This window comes from Coregonus clupeaformis, chromosome 7 (genome assembly GCF_020615455.1).
Source record: "Coregonus clupeaformis isolate EN_2021a chromosome 7, ASM2061545v1, whole genome shotgun sequence".
NCBI classification, from domain to species: Eukaryota; Metazoa; Chordata; class Actinopteri; order Salmoniformes; family Salmonidae; genus Coregonus; species Coregonus clupeaformis.
Window position 1 is genome coordinate 18,549,677 of NC_059198.1, and position 20,949 is coordinate 18,570,625.

At 43.4% G+C, this 20,949-nt stretch overlaps 1 protein-coding gene across 1 annotated transcript in view; it reads left to right on the forward strand.

Moving 5' to 3' along the window:
* Positions 1-20,949, forward strand: part of malrd1 (MAM and LDL receptor class A domain containing 1) — a 146,960-nt gene that overhangs the window by 119,100 nt on the left and 6,911 nt on the right. Inside the window, exons 23-29 of the mRNA XM_041881133.2 lie at positions 1,283-1,411; positions 1,656-1,817; positions 4,362-4,519; positions 9,139-9,340; positions 10,110-10,391; positions 10,808-10,933; positions 12,264-12,330. Of these exons, the coding sequence (XP_041737067.2) occupies positions 1,283-1,411; positions 1,656-1,817; positions 4,362-4,519; positions 9,139-9,340; positions 10,110-10,391; positions 10,808-10,933; positions 12,264-12,330 (1,126 nt within the window). The remainder of the gene's footprint in view (positions 1-1,282; positions 1,412-1,655; positions 1,818-4,361; positions 4,520-9,138; positions 9,341-10,109; positions 10,392-10,807; positions 10,934-12,263; positions 12,331-20,949) is intronic.

Sequence of the window (20,949 nt, forward strand, 5' to 3'; positions counted from 1 at the left end):
AAATAAATAAATTATCTACACAGAATACTCTGTAATGTCAAAGTGGAAGAAAAATTATATTTTTATATTTTTAAGATTGATGAAAAATAACACACTAATATATATTGATTAGATAAGTATTAAACCCCCTGAGTCAATACATGTTAGAATCACCTTTGGCAGCGATTACAGCTGTGAGTCTTTTGGGATAAATCTCTAAGAGCTTTGCACACCTGGATTGTACAATAATTGTCAATTTATTCTTTTTTAAACTCTTCAAGCTCTGTCAAGTTGGTTGTTGATCATTGCAATACTTGCCATAGATTTTCAAGCCGATTTAAGTCTGTAACTAGGCCACTCAGGAACATTCAATGCCGTCTTGGTAAGCAACTCCAGCGTATATTTCGCCTTGTGTTTTAGGTTATTGTCCTGCTGAAAGTTGAATTTGTCTCCCAGTGTCTGTTGGAAAGCAGACAGAACCAGGTTTTCCTATAGGATTTTGGCTGTGCTTAGCGCTATTCTTTTTATCCCCCCCAAAAAACTCCCTTGTCCTTGCCGATGACGAGCATACCCATAACATGATGCAGCCACCACCATGAGTATTACTTTCGTGCCTTAATGCAAACAGGAGTTATGTTTTGGAATATTTTCTTTTCACTCTGTAATTTACAGTGCCATCAGAAAGTATTCATTCCCCTTGACTTATTCCACATTTTGTTGTGTTACAGCCTGAATTCAAAATGAATAAATAATACAATAATTCTCACCCATCAACACACAATACCCTATAATGACAAAGTGAAAACATGTTTTTAGACATTTTTACAAATTTATAGAAAATTAAATACAGAAATATCTAATTTACATAAGTATTCACACACCTGAGTCAATGCTTTGTAGAAGCACCTTTGGCGCACACACACACACACACCTCTGATCCACCTTATCCCTGTCTCTCGTGTTCTGTTCTCCCTCTTCTCAAGCTGCTGAGCTGCAGGAGGATACTTTGATTATAGACCTAGTTTGTTGTTGTGTACCGGTCCTGAATTTAACATGGAGGTGTGTGTGTGCACTGCTCTGTACGCTTCCTGGCTGCTCAAAAAACCTCATCTCAGCACACACTCTCTGATTCTTATTCAGGAACATTGTCTTTTGATCCACTGTGGGGGTGTTCGTTCAGCTTAGTAGTTGGTTCACAGCAGAAGCAGCCTCTAACAGAGAAAACAGCAAAGGCTGTCTTGTTATGATGAAAGACATCAGTGTATGTTATGCACGCGTGTTTGTGTGTGTGTGTGGGGTCCAGGTGCAGTGGTGCCAGCGTCATGTCCGGCAGTCACAGACTTTGTGTGCCAGAGCGGTGATTGCATCGAGTCCCACCTGGTGTGTGACAGCAAGGCCGACTGTGCAGACGAGTCAGATGAGGTAGACTGTGGTAAGTAGAGCTGGGGAGTACTTAGCTCTGGTCCAGGGCGTTACGTGTGGCTTGCTGATGGCTCAGCATCAGCACACCACTACAAGCCGTAGGTAACACCCTGGACCAGAGCTAGGGAGTACTGAACTATACAATAGAGAGCTATTAAGGAGTCATCTGCAACTTTGCTATTTCTTTGCCCTCTCTCTCGCTCTCTCGCTCTCTCGCTCTCCCTCCCTCTTCCCAATCGCTCTCTCTCTCCCAGGCCACATAGTAGGCCTACCAGGTGCCTGTAACTTTGACATGTCCAAGGACATGTGGGAGGAGACCTGCCAGCTGACTCAGGACCCTGACGATGACCTTGACTGGAGGATTGGTCAGAGGAGCGACACCCCAGGAACTGGACCCCCCTCTGACCACAGCCCAGGTCAGTCCTGCCCTCCTAGGACCTTGAGATTTTACTGACCACACTCAAAAAAATGCTGGGATAAATTCAACCCAATTTGGGTTATTTGATAACCCATTGCTGGGTAAATATTGAACACACATGCTGGGTTATTTTGACCCAGCCAGTTGGGTTGCGTGAATAACCCAACATGTTGGGTTGTTGGGATTACCCAAACATAGGTTAATTTAACCATCAATTGAGTTATATCACTTTCATGCTGGGCTGACCCAGCAGCTGGGTCTGTTTTTATTTGATCCATAGGTTATTTCCAGGAGGCGTGGCTTATTAGGGTGTGGCTTTCAGATAGATATTTTTTGCCACCCGTGAGAGTAAATGTCATTCTTGTTCACCATGTTAAGTTGATACAGTGCAAATTTCTATTTTCATTAAATAATTTTTATACCTTATATATTCTGTTATATTAATAACATAATTATTTACATATTGTAACAAAGTGGTAAATATCCCAACATTGGGATTGCATTGGCTTTTAAGGAACATTACAGCTACAAAACTGTCAGTGTTCAACCTTAACATATGTTAACAATATAACAGAACAGATGAAAGCCACACCACTACTAAACCACGCCTCCAGTTTTCTGATCTGAACAGCTGGGTCATATTTCAATAACCCAGCATTAACAACCCAACCTTGCTCTTTTTATAGAAAACAACCCAACTAAGTGACCCAATGCATGCAACCCAGCAGTTGGGTCATTAATACAACCCAGCATTTTTTTGAGTGCACATGGTCTGAACAGGTAGAATAGGATATAACTTGAGTTGTTCCGGACCAAATGACCTGAAGAGGACAAATAGGCTGTAACTAACAGATCACATGTCCAGGGAAAACTCTGGGTTCTATACCACTACAGTAATGGGATGCGACCCAAATTGCACCCTATTCCCTATACAGTGCTCTACTTTTGACAAGGGCCCTATGTTCCCTGGTCAAAGTAGTGCACTACAAAAGGGAATAGGGTGCTATTTGGGACACACCCATGGAGTATCATTCTGCCTGTGTGCCTGAGTTCAGGGAGTCCATTACTTATTAGTTCTGTATACCACACAGAATGCAAACTTCTGTGGCGGATTTAAGATGCTCCCAAAGCATTGAAGCAGATTGACAATGTTCCTGTGGCAATGAGAGGATTTCCGCAGAGGAAATTCAGGCATTCTTCCGTTTATTGGGAATCTTAAGGGGTATTTACAGCTGTTTGGTTTGTGTGCTGTTAAAAAAACACGGCTGCCCAGGCTAGTGTTAGCCTGGAAGAGTGTGTGTGTGTCTGTGTGTGTGTGTGTGTGACTTTCTATCCCTGTCTGTGTGTGTTTATGTGTGCTGGGTCACACACACCAAAGTAGAAAGCGGATCTTTACACCATCATATGATGCATTACGTCACAACAAGTTGACCCATGAACTTTACAAGGACAATCGTTGTTATAGTGGAACACATTCATCCAGAATTTATAGCATATTGTGTCCACACACTATTCCCTTAGGGTTCTGGTCAAAGGTTGTGCACTATATAGGGAATAGTGTGTGGACACAATATGCTATACATTCTGGATGAATGTGTTCCACTATAACAACGATTGTCGGTTGCCATTTCGGACATAGCCCATTGTGACTGACCACCCAACTCATTGATCGTGGAGATGAATGTGGACACCAGGCTCTGTGGCACAGGCTGACCTTATGATCTCACTGGGGAGGCAGATCAATGGGCCTAGCCAGCCATATCACATACACACAGTCAGGCAACACACACGCAAGCACACACACACACACGCACACACACACACACACGCACGCACGCACTGCTTAGATACTCTACAATAGAGAATAGAGAGAATACAGAACATCCCACAAAGAGAATGGGTAGTGGACCTCTCTGAGTTGCAAAATCAGAATGATAGGGGTGGACAGGACATTCATCCCCTAATCATGCATTAGCTGATTTACTGTTGCACATAAAAGCTGATTAAAAGTTTAGAAGACGATAAAAACCAGCACACAGCTCTTTCCTAGAATGGAGACAGAAATGAGGAATAAAGGACTTTGAAGATTCCAGAAGATTCTCCAGGGAGATAGAGTATTCCGGGTGGGAATATTGTGGTGTGGGACTCACCACGCATTGAGACGACCCCAAATCCCCTCTAGCTCATGTGGAAAACTCCCACTTAGTTCTGGCGTCGCCTCAGTGGCCTCTCAGTCTAAGAGACTAAAGAGGAGCAGAGCAGAAGAATCCTCTCAGCACCACATGGCTGCAGGGAACAGGATTTTAGACAGTAACCCTGTCTTCACAAAATGTTCTTTGACTTCCTTCTTCCAGTTGTTTTGGGTGGTCCGATACTGTTCACATTTAGGGCAGAGAGTTGTCATGTCACTTTATCAGGAAATATTCTGGGTCTAAGTTTGAACCTATAAGCAAAGTTAGTCTCCAACACATTTTATTTGACTCACTACTGGAGAAATGACTAGAGACTTATGTGGTTTCATATTTCTCTCCATGATCCACAGGTGGAGAAGGGAAGTTTCTGTATGTGCACTCTGCCACAGAGAGAGAAGGTGACATCGCCAAGGTTACGACGCGGAACTCATTCCCAGCAAGTATTGGCCTATGTCACCTTCGATTCTGGTTCTACATGCATGGATCAGACAGGATGGGGACGTTAAAGGTAGGAGGAAAGCTTAAAGGTAGTTCAGTATTTTACATAGATGGTTCCCCCATCACTTCCATTGATATGTAGCTAGCTGTTTTAGGAAAACTGAACCATGGACTACAGATTCTCCTTGCCTATAGCCTACTTTCAGGCTGAGGAACCATCTAACATTAAGTAGTAAAATCCTGAACTTCCCTTTTAAGTCATGCCCTAATAAATAATTTTGATGTAATATTTGTTCTGTCTTTTCTAGTGGATTAAACTGAAGTTCGTTGCAATTAATGTTTAATCCACCAGAAAATAAAGTACAAATATTACAACAAATATTTTGGTTAAACTCAAATATACTAATTGATAAAAAAACAATATTTTTAAATGGTATCTTTGTAAATTATATCATAAATAGGACTGGTGGAGTTATGTCACACATGCAGCTAACAAAAATATATGGAAATGTCTGCTCTACTCAAAATTACAACCAACTAATTGCAGCATTACCACAAAAATGGAAGAGGAAGTCGAAAGGGGAGAATGTTATGAACATGTCTGTCGGCCCTGCATTAAAAATCAAAATTGGTTAAAGAAAATTGTGACAAATAAAAAAGTATACCACATTCATTTAAGGACCAAAAAATTGACAGCTGTGCCATATAGATTACAAAATAGTTGAGAAGAGATTTTCGATATACCGATTCCATGGCACATGGTTTATGAACTGATACACAAAACGACGCTGGATTCAAAACATTATACAAAATTCTTGCAACCAAAAGAATGTTATATATATGGGGGATACAACCATCCCAGCTCTGCAGATTTTGTTTGCGAAGAGACAGAATCATTAGATAATTTATTTTGGTACTGTCCTAATACAGTGCATTCGGAAAGTATTCAGGCCCCTTTACTTTTTCCTCATTTTGTTACGTTACTGCCTTATTCTAAAATGGATTAAATAATCTACACACAATACCCCATAATTACAAAGCAAAAACAGGTTTTTAGAAATGTTAGCAAATGTATTACAAATAAATAACTGAAATATCACATTTACATAAGTATTCAGACCCTTTACTCAGTACTTTGTTGAAGCACCATTGTCAGCGATTACAGCCTCGAGCCTTCTTGGGTATGACGCTACAAGCTTGCCACACCTGTATTTGGGGAGTTTCTCCCATTCTTCTCTGCAGATCCTCTCAAGCTCTGTCAGGTTGGATGGGGAGTGTCGCTGCACAGCTATTTTCAGGTCTCTCCAGAGATGTTCGATTGGGTTCAAGTCCGGGCTCTGGCTGGGCAACTCAAGGACATTCAGAGACTTGTCCCGAAGCTACTCCTGCGTTGTCTTGGCTGTGTGCTTAGGGTCGTTGTCCTGTTGGAAGGTGTACCTTCGCCCCAGTCTGAGGTCCTGATCACTCTGGAGCAGGTTTTCATCAAGGATCTCTCTGTACTTTGCTCATTTCATCTTTCCCTCGATCCTGACTAGTCTCCCAGTCCCTGCCACTGAAAAACATCCCCACAGCATGATGCTGCCACCACCATGCTTCACCATAGGGATAGTGCCAGGTTTCCTCCAGACGTGACGCTTGGCATTCAGGCCAAAGAGTTCAATCTTGGTTTCTACAGACCAGATAATCTTGTTTCTCATGGTTTTAGAGTCCTTTAGGTGCCTTTTGGCAAACTCCAAGCAGGCTGTTGTGCCTTTTACTGAGGAGTGGCTTCTGTCTGGCCACTCTACCATAAAGGCCTGATTGGTGGAGTGCTGCAGAGATGATTGTCCTTCTGGAAGTTTCTCCCATCTCCTCAGAGGAACTCTGGAGCTCTGTCAGAGTAACCATCGGGTTCTTGGTCACCTCCCTGACCAAGGCCTTTCTCTCCGATTGCTCAGTTTGGCTGGATGGCCAGCTCTAGGAAGAGTCTTTGTGGTTCCAAACTTCTTCCATTTAAGAATTGTGGAGGCCATTGTGTTCTTGGGGACCTTCAATGTTGCAGAAATGTTTTGGTACCCTTCCCCAGATCTGTGCCTCGACACAATCCTGTCTCATAGCTCAACGGACAATTCCTTCGACCTCATGGCTTGGTTTTTACTTTGACATGCACTGTCAGCTGTGGGACTTTATATAGACAGGTGTGTGCCTTTCCAAATCATGTCCAATCAATTGAATTTACCACAGGTGGACTCCAATCAAGTTGTAGAAATATCTCAAGGATGATAAATGGAAACAGGATGCAGCTGAGCACAATTTCGAGTCTCATAGCAAAGGGTCTGAATACTTATGTAAATAAGGTATTTCTGTTTTTTTATTTCTAATACATTTGCAAACATTTTGAAAAACCTGTTTTCACTTTGTCATTATGGGGTATTATGTGTAGATTGATGAGGGGAAAAAAATATTTAATACATTTTAGAATAAGTCTGTAACGTAACAAAATGTGGAAAAAGTCAAGGGGTCTGAATACATTACCCCAATGTAGAAATCAAAACTGGATGGTGTTCAGAGATAGATGGGAGGGGTTGAGTGGAGCTGAAGGGTGGGATTAATAATAACAAGATAACTAATGTAAAATATACTTTGTCCGTAAAATGTATACAGGTTCAGAACTTTTGTGAAACAGCACAGTTGAAAAATATATGGCAAATAGAAATCAAAACTGGATGGTCTTCAGAGATAGATGGGAGGGATTGAGGGTAGCTGAAGGATGGGACTAAAAACAAACAAAAGAGAACTATTGTAAAATCTACTGTGTCTGTAAAATGTATATAGTATGTACAGTTGAAGTCGGAAGTTTACATACACTTAGGTTGGAGTCATTAAAACTCATTTTTCAACCACTCCACAAATGTCTTGTTAACAAACTATAGTTTTGGCAAGTCGGTTAGGACATCTACTTTGTGCATGACACAAGTAATCTTTCCAACAATTGTTTACAGACAGATTATTTCACTTATAATTCACTGTATCACAATTCCAGTGGGTCAGAAGTTTACATACACTAAGTTGACTGTGCCTTTAAACAGCTTGGAAAATTAAAAAAAATTATGTCATGGCTTTAGAAGCTTCTGATAGGCTAATTGACATCATTTGAGTCAACTGGATGTGAACCTGTGGATGTATTTCAAGGCCTACCTTCAAACTCAGTGCCTATTTGCTTGACATCATGGGAAAATCAAAAGAAATCAGCCAAGACCTCAAAAAAAAATGTGTAGACCTCCACAAGTCTGGTTCATCCTTGGGAGCAAATTCCAAAAGCCTGAAGGGACCACGTTCATCTGTACAAACAATGGTACGCAAGTATAAACACCATGGGACTACGCAGCCATCATACCGCTCAGGAAGGAGACGCGTTCTGTCTCCTAGAGATGAACGTACTTTGGTGCGAAAAGTGCAAATCAATCCCAGAACAACAGCAAAGGACCTTGTGAAGATGCTGGAGGAAACGGGTACAAACATATCTATATCCACAGTAAAACAAGTCCTATATCGACATAGTCTGAAAGGCCGCTCAGCAAGGAAGAAGCCACTGCTCCAAAACCGCCATAAAAAAGCCAGACTACGGTTTCCAACTGCACATGGGGACAAAGATCGTACTTTTTGGAGAAATGTCCTCTGGTCTGATGAAACAAAAATAGAACTGTTTGGCTATAATGACCATCGTTATGTTTGGAGGAAAAAGGGCAAGACTTGCAAGCCGAAGAACACCATCCCAACCGTGAAGCACGGGGGTGGCAGCATCATGCTGTGGGGGTGCTTTGCTGCAGGAGGGACTGGTGCACTTCACAAAATAGATGGCATCATGAGGAAGGAAAATTATGTGGATATATTGAAGCAACATCTCAAGACATCAGTCAGGAAGTTAAAGGTTGGTCGCAAATGGGTCTTCCAAATGGACAATGACCCCAAGCATTCTTTCAAAGTTGTGGCAAAATGGCTTAAGGACAACAAAGTCAAGGTATTGGAGTGGCCATCACAAAGCCCTGACCTCAATCCTATAGACAATTTGTGGGCAGAACTGAAAAAGTGTGTGGGAGCAAGGAGGCCTACAAACCTGACTCAGTTACACCAGCTCTGTCAGGAGGAATGGGCCAAAATTCACCCAACTTATTGTGGGAAGCTTGTGGAGGGCTACCCAAAACGTTTGACCCAAGTTAAACAACTTAAAGGCAATGCTACCAAATACTAATTGAGTGTATGTAAACTTCTGACCCACTGGGAATGTGATTAAATAAATAAAATCTGAAATAAATCATTCTCTACTATTATAAAATAACGTGGTGATCCTAACTGACCTAAGACAGGGAATTTTTACTAAGATTAAATGTCAGGAATTGTGAAAAACTGAGTTTAAATGTATTTGGCTAAGGTGTATGTAAACTTCCGACTTCAACTGTATAAGCTGGAAGTAGAAGCCGAAGTGCTGTTGTCCATTAGTTCACTCCAATTAGGGGAGGGGTGGTAGGGTTAGGGGAAAATAATTAAATATATTTTATATATATATTTACAAAAAATAAATAACTTAACTGGAGTCGTGCATCCCTGTCCTCCACACTTCATGGTTGTTACAGTATGTGTGTGTGTCCCTTGTTAAGCCACAGCTAAGTGACATTTATAGTGCTGTAATCTCGCTGGCGTGTCACTCAGGTCTACACGGTCGGCTCAAGCGGAACCCACCTGCTGATGTGGGCCACCAGCGGTAACCATGGCGACCGGTGGTCCTACGCAAGTGTGATCCTGTCCAACACAGCCCCCTTCAAAGTGACCTTCCAGGCAGAAGTGGGGGGTGACGTGTGGACGGACATCGCCCTGGATGACATCTCCTTTACCACCGAGTGTGTGGTGGGAGGTAAGTGTTCTATTCTCTTTGTGATTCTCTCTCTCTCTCTCTCTCTCTCTCTCTCTCTCTCTCTCTCTCTCTCTCTCTCTCTCTCTCTCTCTCTCTCTCTCTCTCTCTCTCTCTCTCTCTCTCTCTCTCTCTCTCTCTCTCTCTCTCTCTCTCTCTCTCTCTCTCTCTCTCTTCCCCATTTCACTCCTCTATTATATTTACTCTCTCCCTCTGTTCCGTTCTCTCCTCTTCCCTCTGCTCCTTTCCTTTCCTCTGCCCGACTTGACACCCTACATTCCTGCCATTTCCTCTGATGTGACATCTCTCTCTCCTCTTCCCTCCCTCACAATAAACTAGTTTCATTGTGCCAGGGGGAGAGTAGAGTAGTGTAGTGAACTAATGAAGCCTGTTGGCCTGCGGGGCCTGTATAAATTCACTGTGGAGTCTGGGGCAGCCGCTGGGGGAGAGGAGAAAGCAATTGGGGTGAAAAGCAATTATATTTGTATTGTGTTGTTTTCACACACCCCTCCCTCCCCCCTTCCTCCTCTAGCTACTGGAGCTTGCTCCGCTTCCTCTCCTCAGCTGTATACAGCCACCTCTCACATGGGATGCGGCCCAAATGGCACCCCTTTTTTGGGCACTACTTTTGACCAAAGCCCTACGGTCCTAGGGTGCCATTTGGGACGTAGCCCATGAGGATCCTAGAGTACATTAGCATTGTTGTGTTTGTTCATTTGTAATAGCTGGACTATTAAAGACAACATCAACTCCCATGTGTGTGTTCCCACAGGTCCCGTGACTCCAGAGCCTCTGACCTGTGGCGCGGGTCAGTTCCAGTGCGTCCACTCCTTCCAGTGTGTCCCTCTGTCCTGGAGGTGTGATGGGGAGGAGGACTGTTCTGACCAGTCAGATGAGGAGCAGTGTCCCAGCCTGGTCCCAGGCACCCTGCCCCCCCAGGACCACTGTCCACTCCCTGACCAGTACCAGTGTTTTAACAACACGTGTCTCCCCTCCCTACTGCGATGCGATGGAGTTCCTGACTGCCCCTACGGAGAGGATGAATACAGCTGCCGTAAGGGTCCTTGACTGTGTGTGTTCAGGGGGGGATTGTGTGTGTGTGTGTGTGTGTGTGTGTGTGTAGGTGGGGATTATGTGTGTGTGTGTGTGTGTGTGTGTATACGCGTGCATGTGTTGTAATTACATAAGGGAAATACATTGCCAGAACATAACATTTACAGTAAGAATCCATAAGTGTTTTCACAGCCTCACCTTCACACTCATACTCAGCTGTATATGATTATTGATGAATTATGAAATCTTTTCATTTAAACCAGTGTGAACACTCATCTTCTCCTAGCTCTATTGTGTTGAATAATACATTGAAAGTGATTGAAAACAGTATGTACGCAGTGAACAAAATAGCTCACTCTGTTTTCCTTCTCCTGCTCCCTTTCTCTACCTCTCTCTCCTCTATCTCTTCCTCCCCAGCTCTCCAACAGTGTACGTTGGGGTCTCTGGTGTGTGAGAGTTCGTCCAGTTGTGTCCCGCTCCAGAAGCGTTGTGACCAGATCGTCGACTGTCTACCCTTTGACTCTGACGAGTCCAGCTGCCATGGTAACATTTGCTTCTACTATACTTAATCTCTCTCTCTCGCTCTCGCTCTCTGTCTTTTTCTCTCTCACTCCTCTCACACCCATTCGCTATCTTCGTCTTTCCTGCAACTGGACGTCTCAGCTTAGACCGTTTCCGCCAATGTTTTTCATTGCAGTACATGAACAGTCTTTCATATTGTCTCCCTCTTTCTTATGTTACATGGTCTGTCAAACGGGGCGGGGTGGGGGTGGCGATGGGGGGGCTTGGATATGGGGGAGGGGGGAGTTCCAGTAACTTTCCTAAAATTCCCAGGTTTTCTCAAATAGAAAATTCCCAGATTTATGAAATCCTCCAACTAGGCAACCGTAAGTGGGATTAATAAAGCTATCTCCTGGCTCCCACTGTAAAGGTAAATCTGTGCATTTCCAATTCATTATTATTTTCACATCTTTACTCTGTTCCATTTGTGGCTCTCAAATGACACATCTTAACGTTTTCATTGATGTGGTGGCCATGTTGAAATTCATAAATGTTCGCTCAGTGCCAACTTAAGCAGTGGCTGTAATGACATTCTCAACTACAGCAATTCTGCCTTCAAAGCACACCTCATAGGTCATTCTGTGCAGTGCCAAAACCTCAAAACCTCAGCTTTTCTGCTGTCTTCGAGAAATTAAACCAAACGGAACCGCCCATTTGGTCGGAATCCACCTGAAATGCAACTCTGGAGTTACACGATTAGGGATTGGACAAATCGCTCCATACAGTGATTGGAGGATTCAGGTCTGAGATATAATTTCCAACACTTGAACAATCCACATAAGCAATGCTGTTGAGACCAAAGTGAGGAGAGCGACACAGAGAGAGAAAGAGAGAGTGAGGAGAGCAACGCTTAAGGAAAGAACACATGAATTTCACGTGAACAGGTGAAGTGTTCCAAAAACACATGTTTTTCTGTAACGGAAGAGAGAGAGAAATATAGTGAGTAAAGCAGTTGTGAAGGAAGAGAGGTCCAGGAGAAACATGTTACATGTTGACACTCTCACTAAAGAGGTTTTTGAGAAAATACATTTTCAGAGATTTTCCACTTTGCTCTCCGGAGGCAATTCCCTGTCTCTCTGCCAGGCATGTTGTGATGTCAGAGAAACCTTGTGAATCATTTACACCGAAAGAGCTGGCCTGCATCCCAAATGGCACCCTATTCCCAATGTAGTGCACTACTTAGACCAGGGCCCATCAAATGTAGTGCACTACAAAGGGAATAGGGTGTCATTTGGGACGCGCCCCCGGTCTCAACTGGCTCTGTACGATGAGAGAGTGGTGTTGTTGAAACACATGTTTGGCCTCATTGCAGAATGCCCTCCGAGATACTGTTTGCATCATGGAGAGTGCCATGTGGAGAGTCACGGGCCAATGTGCATGTGAGTATGAGTACAGCAAACATGCATTCACACACACACACTCACTACACACAACCCCTGCCACACATATGATATACAGTAGATGCTCTCTATTTTTATTCTCTCTTCCGACCCCTTCTCTCTCTCTCTCTCTCTCTCTCTCTCTCTCTCTCTCTCTCTCTCTTTGCTTCCCTCTTTCCTGTTTCTCATCCTCCCTCCCTTGCTCAATCTCTTGCTGCCCCCTCTCCCATTTCTCTCTCTCTCTCTGCCTTAAAACATGGAAATCCCATCAGCCTTGTTTCCAACCCTGGAAAAGACATGCTCGGCGGACCATGGGGGAATCTCGGCTTATCCCAGACGGCTTTTAGAACGGGGCTCGCCGCTCATTTATCTGCCACAGGCTAGCGCAACGTTCCCAGAGTGATTTTGTAATGGACACTCGCTGGTCAATATTTGAACGTTCCCCCACCGCAAATTGTTTTGAGGGGAGACCGCGTAAGACCCTCACATTAGATTAATCCGTTGGATTTAGGGAGGCTAGTGTGACCCTGTGTGGATAGAGTTCAACTCCAACTCTTTGTGGTCGCCCACCACACGCACACATTCTTTATCTTACCCAAACCACCTACTGGGCTGACGGGCTGAGAAACTAGGACTGGGGATAATGAAGGGAAAGACTTGATGACATGCAAGACAAGTGGTAGTTAACCGCTGTGAAATCTTCAATAAAATATTCTGCCTTCGATAGAACGCTTAGTCTAAATATTAGGCAATATACTTACTATAGCTACCTGCTGATGTCAGCATAAAAGGGAAAGTTCACCCAAATGACTAAATTCCTTACCCTGTAAGCAGTGTATGGACAAGTTAAGACAGCAATCCATGGATTTGCTTACCTGACTTAGTTCACCCAAATTACAGTAGTCAGGTAAACAATCTCTTTAATGTTGAATACTACCTGGCATTCCACATTCTTCCTGGTACCTGCACTCCAAAGCCACATGACTGACTGGACCATATTATGTGTCTTTTCCCACAGTGCTATGTGAATGTCACATTGAGATGCAAATGGTTCCCCTCCAGGAATGTTGCTGGGCATTTTTTAAATGTGCCAAACTCTAGGGGGGTGATATTTCACTGGTGTTTGGCAGTAAAAAGACTATTTCCCTCACCTCCCTTTCCCTTCTCTCTCTCTCTCTCTATCTCTCTCCCTCTCCTTTCTCTCTCTTTGCTCCCCTCTTTCCTGTCTCTCATCCTAGCCCAGCCTACAGTCCCGGCCAGCCGGCCACACAATATGCAAAGAGACCCTTTGGAATGAGAATATAACACAACTTAATGCAAGCAATGTGTTTTGTCCAAGAATGCGTGTTTTGCATTAGAACATCCCAATTGCAGCACATTTCTACCCCAAAATCTAGCCATGATATTACAGTTTTTCTCGATTGCTAAGACACATTTCTTGAAACCTTCACCCATTTTCTCAAAACTTTAAACACAAAACCAAATCTTCAAACTACATTCACAAAACCCCTGACTCTTCTGGCAAAATCAAACAATCGCCTCAAAACCATTTAATCTGTGCTCAAAATCAAACAATGCTTTCAGATCATACACACAGCCAGTCAATATATAAACACTACGGAGCGTTCATTAGACACTACATCAAAAAATGGAGAACACAGCGTCCAGGGCATGTAGTTACAGTTTTTTTCTTTCTTGTATATAGTAAACTCATTTTGCAATTAAAACAAAAAGTATAGTAATCACAATTTAGTACAGTGAATATATTGTATACTGTAAGTACTGCAAGTAATACAGTATTGCATTTCTGTATATTCAGCGCTTGCATAAAAATACAGTAGTCCAATTGCAAAAGCCCAAAGAACAAAGAAAACTCTAAGTGAAAAGCACATTACAGTACACTCAAAAATATTGTGCAACTGCGAAATCAAAGTCAATGAGAGATTAATTCTGCCTCAGCATCACATCTTTGTGCTGGTTCCGGCCAGAAGACTTCGTCCACATCACAGGCAACGTTGTCCCTTGCCAGGCAACGGGGGAAAAACCCTCTGGTGTGCCGGATCCAGAAAACACTCCACACCTATGTCACCACAGGCCAATTCCATTGCCTGTAAGAGATTTTCCCTGGTATATGGGTTTCGGTCATAGACCTTCCACCGCCACGCAGAGAAAAACTATTCTATTGGGTTGAGGAAAAGGCTGTATGGTGGAAGGCAAACATTTATGAATCGCTGGTTGATGTTGAATCACTCGCGTATCCGGACACCACGGTGAAAGCTGACATTGTCCCAAACCACGACATAGACAGGATGCACTGCCTGCTGATGATCCTGCTGCTCACACTCAAACGAAACATCCCAAAGACCACCCATAAATGTAAGAAAGTGTTCAGTGTTATATGGCCCCAGGGTTGCATGACGGTGGAGAACCCCACGATTACTTATGGCTACACAAAGGGTGATATTGCCACCACGCTGGCCAGGGACTTCCACAATGGCACGTTGGCCAATTATGTTCCTGCCACTCCTTCTCTTCGCCAGATTGAACCCTGCTTCATCTACAAAAATGTATTCATGGGGCCTTTCCATGGAATACAATTTAAACATTCTCTATATATAAAAATAGATAAATAAGTAGTTTAGTAAGTGATACAGAAAGACAGACTTCTGCAATAGTGCATTTGTATGCACTCCTGATTTACATACACTACAATATAGTGCAGTTTACAGTAACAGTAGGCTAGTAGCATAGCATTGTACTGTAAGCATCAGCGCTGAACGTGTCTGAGTGTACACTTACTTGCACATACTGAAATCGTAGATCTTTGACCCTTTCTAAGTTGCGCTCAAAGGGTACTCTGTACACTTGCTTCATGCGTACCCTGTTTAAATTGTGTTCAACAACTCTTTGCTGTATTTCACGCAGTCGGATGGCATTGTTTTGAAGGACCATATCAACAATGAGAGCCTCTTGCTGTTGGGAGAACATAGCAGGCCTTCCACCCTCATGTGGTAGTCTTGCAATTCTACAAAAAGGGAAAATGCACTTACAAATGTATACATACAGTAAAAATAGTAATGGACATTATACATAAAATATTCTATGGTAAGAATTTTTTTTACAAAATTCCCCAGTCCCCTTTCTATTGACAAAGTAATGTACTGAATCAAATGTATACAGTAAACTTTCAATGAACAAAATAAAAATAAACAATTACCTGTTCTCTTCTCTGAATGTCCTGATTATGGTGGCCACAGAGAATCTGCTCAAATTGGGTTGTACTCTTTGTCCTGCTTCCCTCATTGTCATTCCATGAACAACAACATGGTCTATCACAGTCGCTCAAATTTCTTCTGAAATTACTGTTCTTGGTCTTGCTCTTCCTTGTCCTCGTACTCTTCCTCCTCGTCCACCACCTCTTACATGTACTCTTCCTCCTCTGCCTCTCAGATTGTTTCCATCCATTGTTGGTATCAACATTCAACGTACCTGTGAACTCTGAACTGGCTTCTATTCGGTTTGATCACATCATTAGAAACAAGTGTGAACAATTTGGAGTCGTTGTGTGTAAACGATGACAACTGTGTTGTAGTTGTGTTTAACTTTTGCCGCCTGTGTTTACGATTTTGTAACACAAGTGCATCACAGTGCGAAATGTGTTTTAGTGAGTGAGAATGTGTTTAGAGTTTTGCAAAAAGAGTGATTGATTTGACAAATGGGTTTAGGCCACTGAGCATTTGGTTCAGAGAATGGGGTTGAGTGTTTTAGCAATTCAGAAAAACTGTAAGCAGACTTGGAAGAGAAGTCCTGAATAAATGTGTTATTTTCTCCAAGGCAGTGCCATGGAGAGGTACCCTAATTACCCAACTGAGGTGTCATTGTTCAGTCTACTGGTACTGTTCATGTAGGATTCTCTACATCAGGGGTGTCAAACTCATTTTAGCTCAGGGGCCACATGGAGGAAAATCTATTCCCAAGTGGGCCGGACCGGAAAAATCATGGTATATATAACTTAAAAACAACAACTTCAGATTGTTTTCTTTGTTTTAATACGATCAACATACAACATAAAGCTGGAGCCTGAGGACAGTGTGTCCAAAATAGTACAAGCACAACATCACTATTAATCATAAAACACGTCAAGTTTATTTGAAAATTGTAAAGAAAAAGAACACACAAACACACAATGCCTCAGTGATTAACAGAACTGTTTCACAGATCACAGAACTATATCAGTGTGTCATTTCTCAGGCAGAAATGTAGATAAAAATAATGAAATCCTGTTCCCCAAACAAGTGCAAGAACCACAGAGTCAAGAATAGGTTAAATATACAAATAAAATAAAATCAATTAAAAACAATAGCACATCAACATAAAAACATATAAACATAAATCTGAAAGCGTTGCTCAAACTCCCGTAACAGTCCAGTTATTTTATCTTTGAACCGCTTCATGTCTGCCACATGTTGGGTCGCGCACACATTTTTCAGACAGGGAAGTGAGCTGCATCACCACTGGCAAGTTGCGTCTCCCACAATGACAGCTTCAACTTGAAAGAACGTATGCTGTCATAATACTGCGTGACAACTTTGTTGCGCCCTTGCAGCTGTTTGTTCAAGTTATTCAGGTGCTCTGTAACATCCACCATAAATGCAAGGTCCGGCATCCATTCTGCGGAATGAAATTCTAACACTGGTTTGCCCTTTTCTTCCATGAACTGTTCAATTTCTTCTCGTAAATCAAAGAAACGCCTCAGCACAGCACCTCGGCTTAACCATCTTACCTCAGTGTGGTATGGCAGGCCATAGATGTGGTCTTTCTCTCTGAGAAGGCTGTCAAACTGACGGTGATTCAGGCTTCTGGATCGGATGAAATTAACAGTTTGGATGACCACCTTCATGACGTTATCCATCTTTAATGACTTGCAACACAAAGCCTCCTGGTGCAAAATACAGTGAAAAGTCAAAAAATCACGTCCTCCATTTGCAGATTGCACTTTCTCTCTGAACTTTGTCACAACGCCTGCTTTTTTCCCGATCATTGAGGGCGCACCATCTGTAGCCAGGCTGACAGCGCGGGACCAGTCCACTCCGACCCTGTCCAGCACGCCGACGAGTGCGGTAAAAATATCAGCTGCTGTCGTTGTATCTGTCATCGGCACCAACTCCACGAACTCCTCGGTGACGGTCAATGTGTCATCAACTCCACGGATGAAAAAATGGCCAGTTGTGCAACATCTGTAATGTCCGTGCTTTCATCAATTGCAACCCAAAACGCAATAAATGACTTTACTTTTGCTTCAACTGGCTGTCCAAATCCACTGAAAGATCGGAAATCCTGTCTGCAACTGTGTTTCTTGTCAGGCTGATATTTGCAAAAAGCCTGCCGCTTTTCAGGGCACACAATCTCCGCTGCCTTCATCATGCATGTTTTTACAAATTCACCCTCACTAAATGGTTTTGAAGCCACTGCGATTTCATTAGCAATGAGGTAGCTAGCTTTCACTGCAGCGTCACTGATGTCTCGGCTGTGAGTAAACACAGACTGCTGTTTCTTCAGACCCGCCAACAGTTCATTCACCTTCTCTCATCTCCGCTGTCCTTGAAAGTTGTCATATTTGTCGGCATGAAGACTCACATAGTGGCGACGAAGGTTATATTCTTTCAGCACTGCAACATGCTCTGAACACACCAAACATACAGCTTTCCCATTCAATTCCGTGATTAAATAGGATGACCATTTTTCTTGGAACACTCTGCACTCTGCGTCCACTTTTCTCTTTTTTGACAGAGACATATTGGGGCAATGAGGGTGCCAAAGCACATAATGTTAAAAGTAGAAGCCGTAATAAATATCGCGGGCAAAACAAAGTAGCTCATTGGCTGCACGTGCTTGACCTACTTGCTCTGCCCCGGTATAAACAGTTTGCTTGCTTAACACAATTGCTATTGCGCCATCCAGTGGACGCAATTGGAACAGCAGTTTATTTTATAGAAAAATTGCAGCGCATTTTTATACTGAAATAAATAATATATATATATATATATTTTTTTTAAATCATCTCGCGGGCCGGATTAAACCCGTTTGCGGGCCTGATCCGGCCCGCGGGCCGTACGTTTGACACCCCTGCTCTACATGAACAGTACCTGAGGGAGAGGTTGTTGTTCTGGCCCCACACTGCCAGGTCACTGACCTCCTCCCTGTAGGCTGTCTCATGGTCGCTGGTGATGAGGCCTGCCACCGTAATGTCGTCAGCAAACTTGATGACAGTGTTGAAGTCATGCGTGGCCACGCAGTCGTGGGTGAACAGGGAGTACAGGAGGGGACTAAGCACACACCCCTGTGGGGCCCCAGTGTTGCGTGTCAGCATGGCGGAGGTGATGTTGCCTACCCTCACCACCTGGGGTCAGCCCTTCAGGAAGTCCAGGATCCAGTTGCAGAGGGAGGTGTTCAGTCCCTGGGTCCTAAGCTTGGTGACGAGCTTGGAGGGGACAATGGTGTTAAATGCTGAGCTGTAGTCAATGAACAGCATTCTCACATAGGTATTCCTCTTATCTAGGTGGATGAGGGCAGTGTGGAGTGCAATTGAGATTGCGTCATCTATGGATCTGTTGGGACGGTATGCAAATTGGAGTGGGTCTAGGGTGTCTGGGATGATGGAGTTGATGTGTGCCATAACCAGCCTCTTAAAGCACTTCATGATTACAGATAGCATGAAGCCTTAGAGTTATTGGGAACAGGAATGATGGTGGTCATCTTAAAATATGTGGGGATTACTGACTGGGACAAGGAGAGGTTGAAAATAACAGTGAATATACCTGCCAGCTGTTCTGCGCATGCTCTGAGAACACGCCCTGGAATACCATTGGTCCTTGCGGGTATTGACCTGATTAAAGACTTTACTCACATCAGCCTCGGAGAGCGAGATCACCCAATCTTCTGTGTTGGTAGCGGCCCTCACACCCGGCACGATGTTGTTATTGTCAAAGCGTGCATAAAATGCATTGAATTCGTCTGGTAGAGAGGCATCGTTGGGCAGATCACGGCTGGGTCTTCCTTTGTAATCCGTAATGGACTGTAGCCCCTGCCAAATGCGGCGGGCTTCGGAGCCTGTGTGATGTGATTCCACCTTATTCCTCTATTGTCCTTTTTTCTCGTTTGATGGCTTTGTGGAGGTCATAATGGGACTTCTTGTACTTGTTCCTGTCCTCAGATGTAGCCTCAGGGTTGTCTGCGATAGTCCTGTGTGCGGTAGCCCTATCCTTTAGTTTAGCGCCAACCTCAGTGTTAATCCAGGGCTTTTGATTAGGGAAGCAGTGGACCTTAACTGTGGGGACAATGTTGCCGATGCATTTCCTAATAAGCCAGTGACGGAGGTGGTTAGCTTGTCGATATTATCGGCAGAGTCCCGAAACATATTCCAATCAGCGCTTGCAAAACAGTCCTGTTGCCTAATCTCTGATTCTGGAGACCATTTCTCAACAATGCAAGTCATGGGTAATTCCTGTTTGAGCTTCTGCTTGTAAACAGGAAGCAGGAGTACGGAGTCATGATCTGATTTGATGAATGGCGGACGAGGGAGGGCCTTGTATGCTTGTTTGTGGGTAGAATAACAGTGGTCTAGGACTGTATCAATCCTAGTGGCAAGGGAGAAGTGTTGATGGAGTTTAGGCATCACGTGTCTTAATGACACAGAATTAAAATCGCAGGCAACCAGAAAAGCAGCTTCTGGATGTACGTTTTCCTGCTTGGTTATAGCCTCGTACAGTTTCTTAAGTGCCAGATTGTTATTTGTCTTGTCCTGAGGTGGAATGTATACAACCGCTGAAAACTCCCTCGGGAGGTAAAAGGGGCAGCATTTGACCATCAGGTATTCCAAGACAGGTGAACAATGGGTCGACACTTCTACCGCACTCGAGTCAAAACCCTCCTTCCCTCGATTTCCCGACTCCACTGTCTTGTCAGCATGGAGAATGGAGAATCCATCTAGTTTTTATTTATTTATTTATTTAACTTTATTTAACCAGGTAAGCCAGTTGAGAACAAGTTCTCATTTACAACTGCGACCTGGTCAAGATAAAGCAAAGCAGTGCGAAAAAACAACAACAACACAGAGTTACATATGGAATAAACAAAACGTACAGTCTATAACACAATAGAAAATCTACAAATGTAGTAAGTTATGGAGGTAAGGCAATAAATAGGCCATAGTGCAAAATAATTACAATTTAGTATTAACACTGGAGTGATAGATGTGCAGAAGATGGTGTGCAAATAGAGATACTGGGGTGCAAATGAGCAAAATAAATAACAATGTAAATAACAATATGGGGATGAAGTAGTTGGGTGGGCTAATTACAGATGGGCTGTGTACAGGTGCAGTGATCGGTAAGCTGCTCTGACAACTGATGCTTAAAGATAGTGAGGGAGATAAGTGTCTCCAGCTTCAAAGATTTTTGCAGTTCGTTCCAGTCATTTGCAGCAGAGAACTGGAAGGAATGGCGGCCAAAGGAGGTGTTGGCTTTGGGGATGACCAGTGAGATATACCTGCTGGAACGCATACTACGGGTGGGTGTTGCTATGGTGATCAATGAGCTAAGATAAGGCGGGGATTTGCCT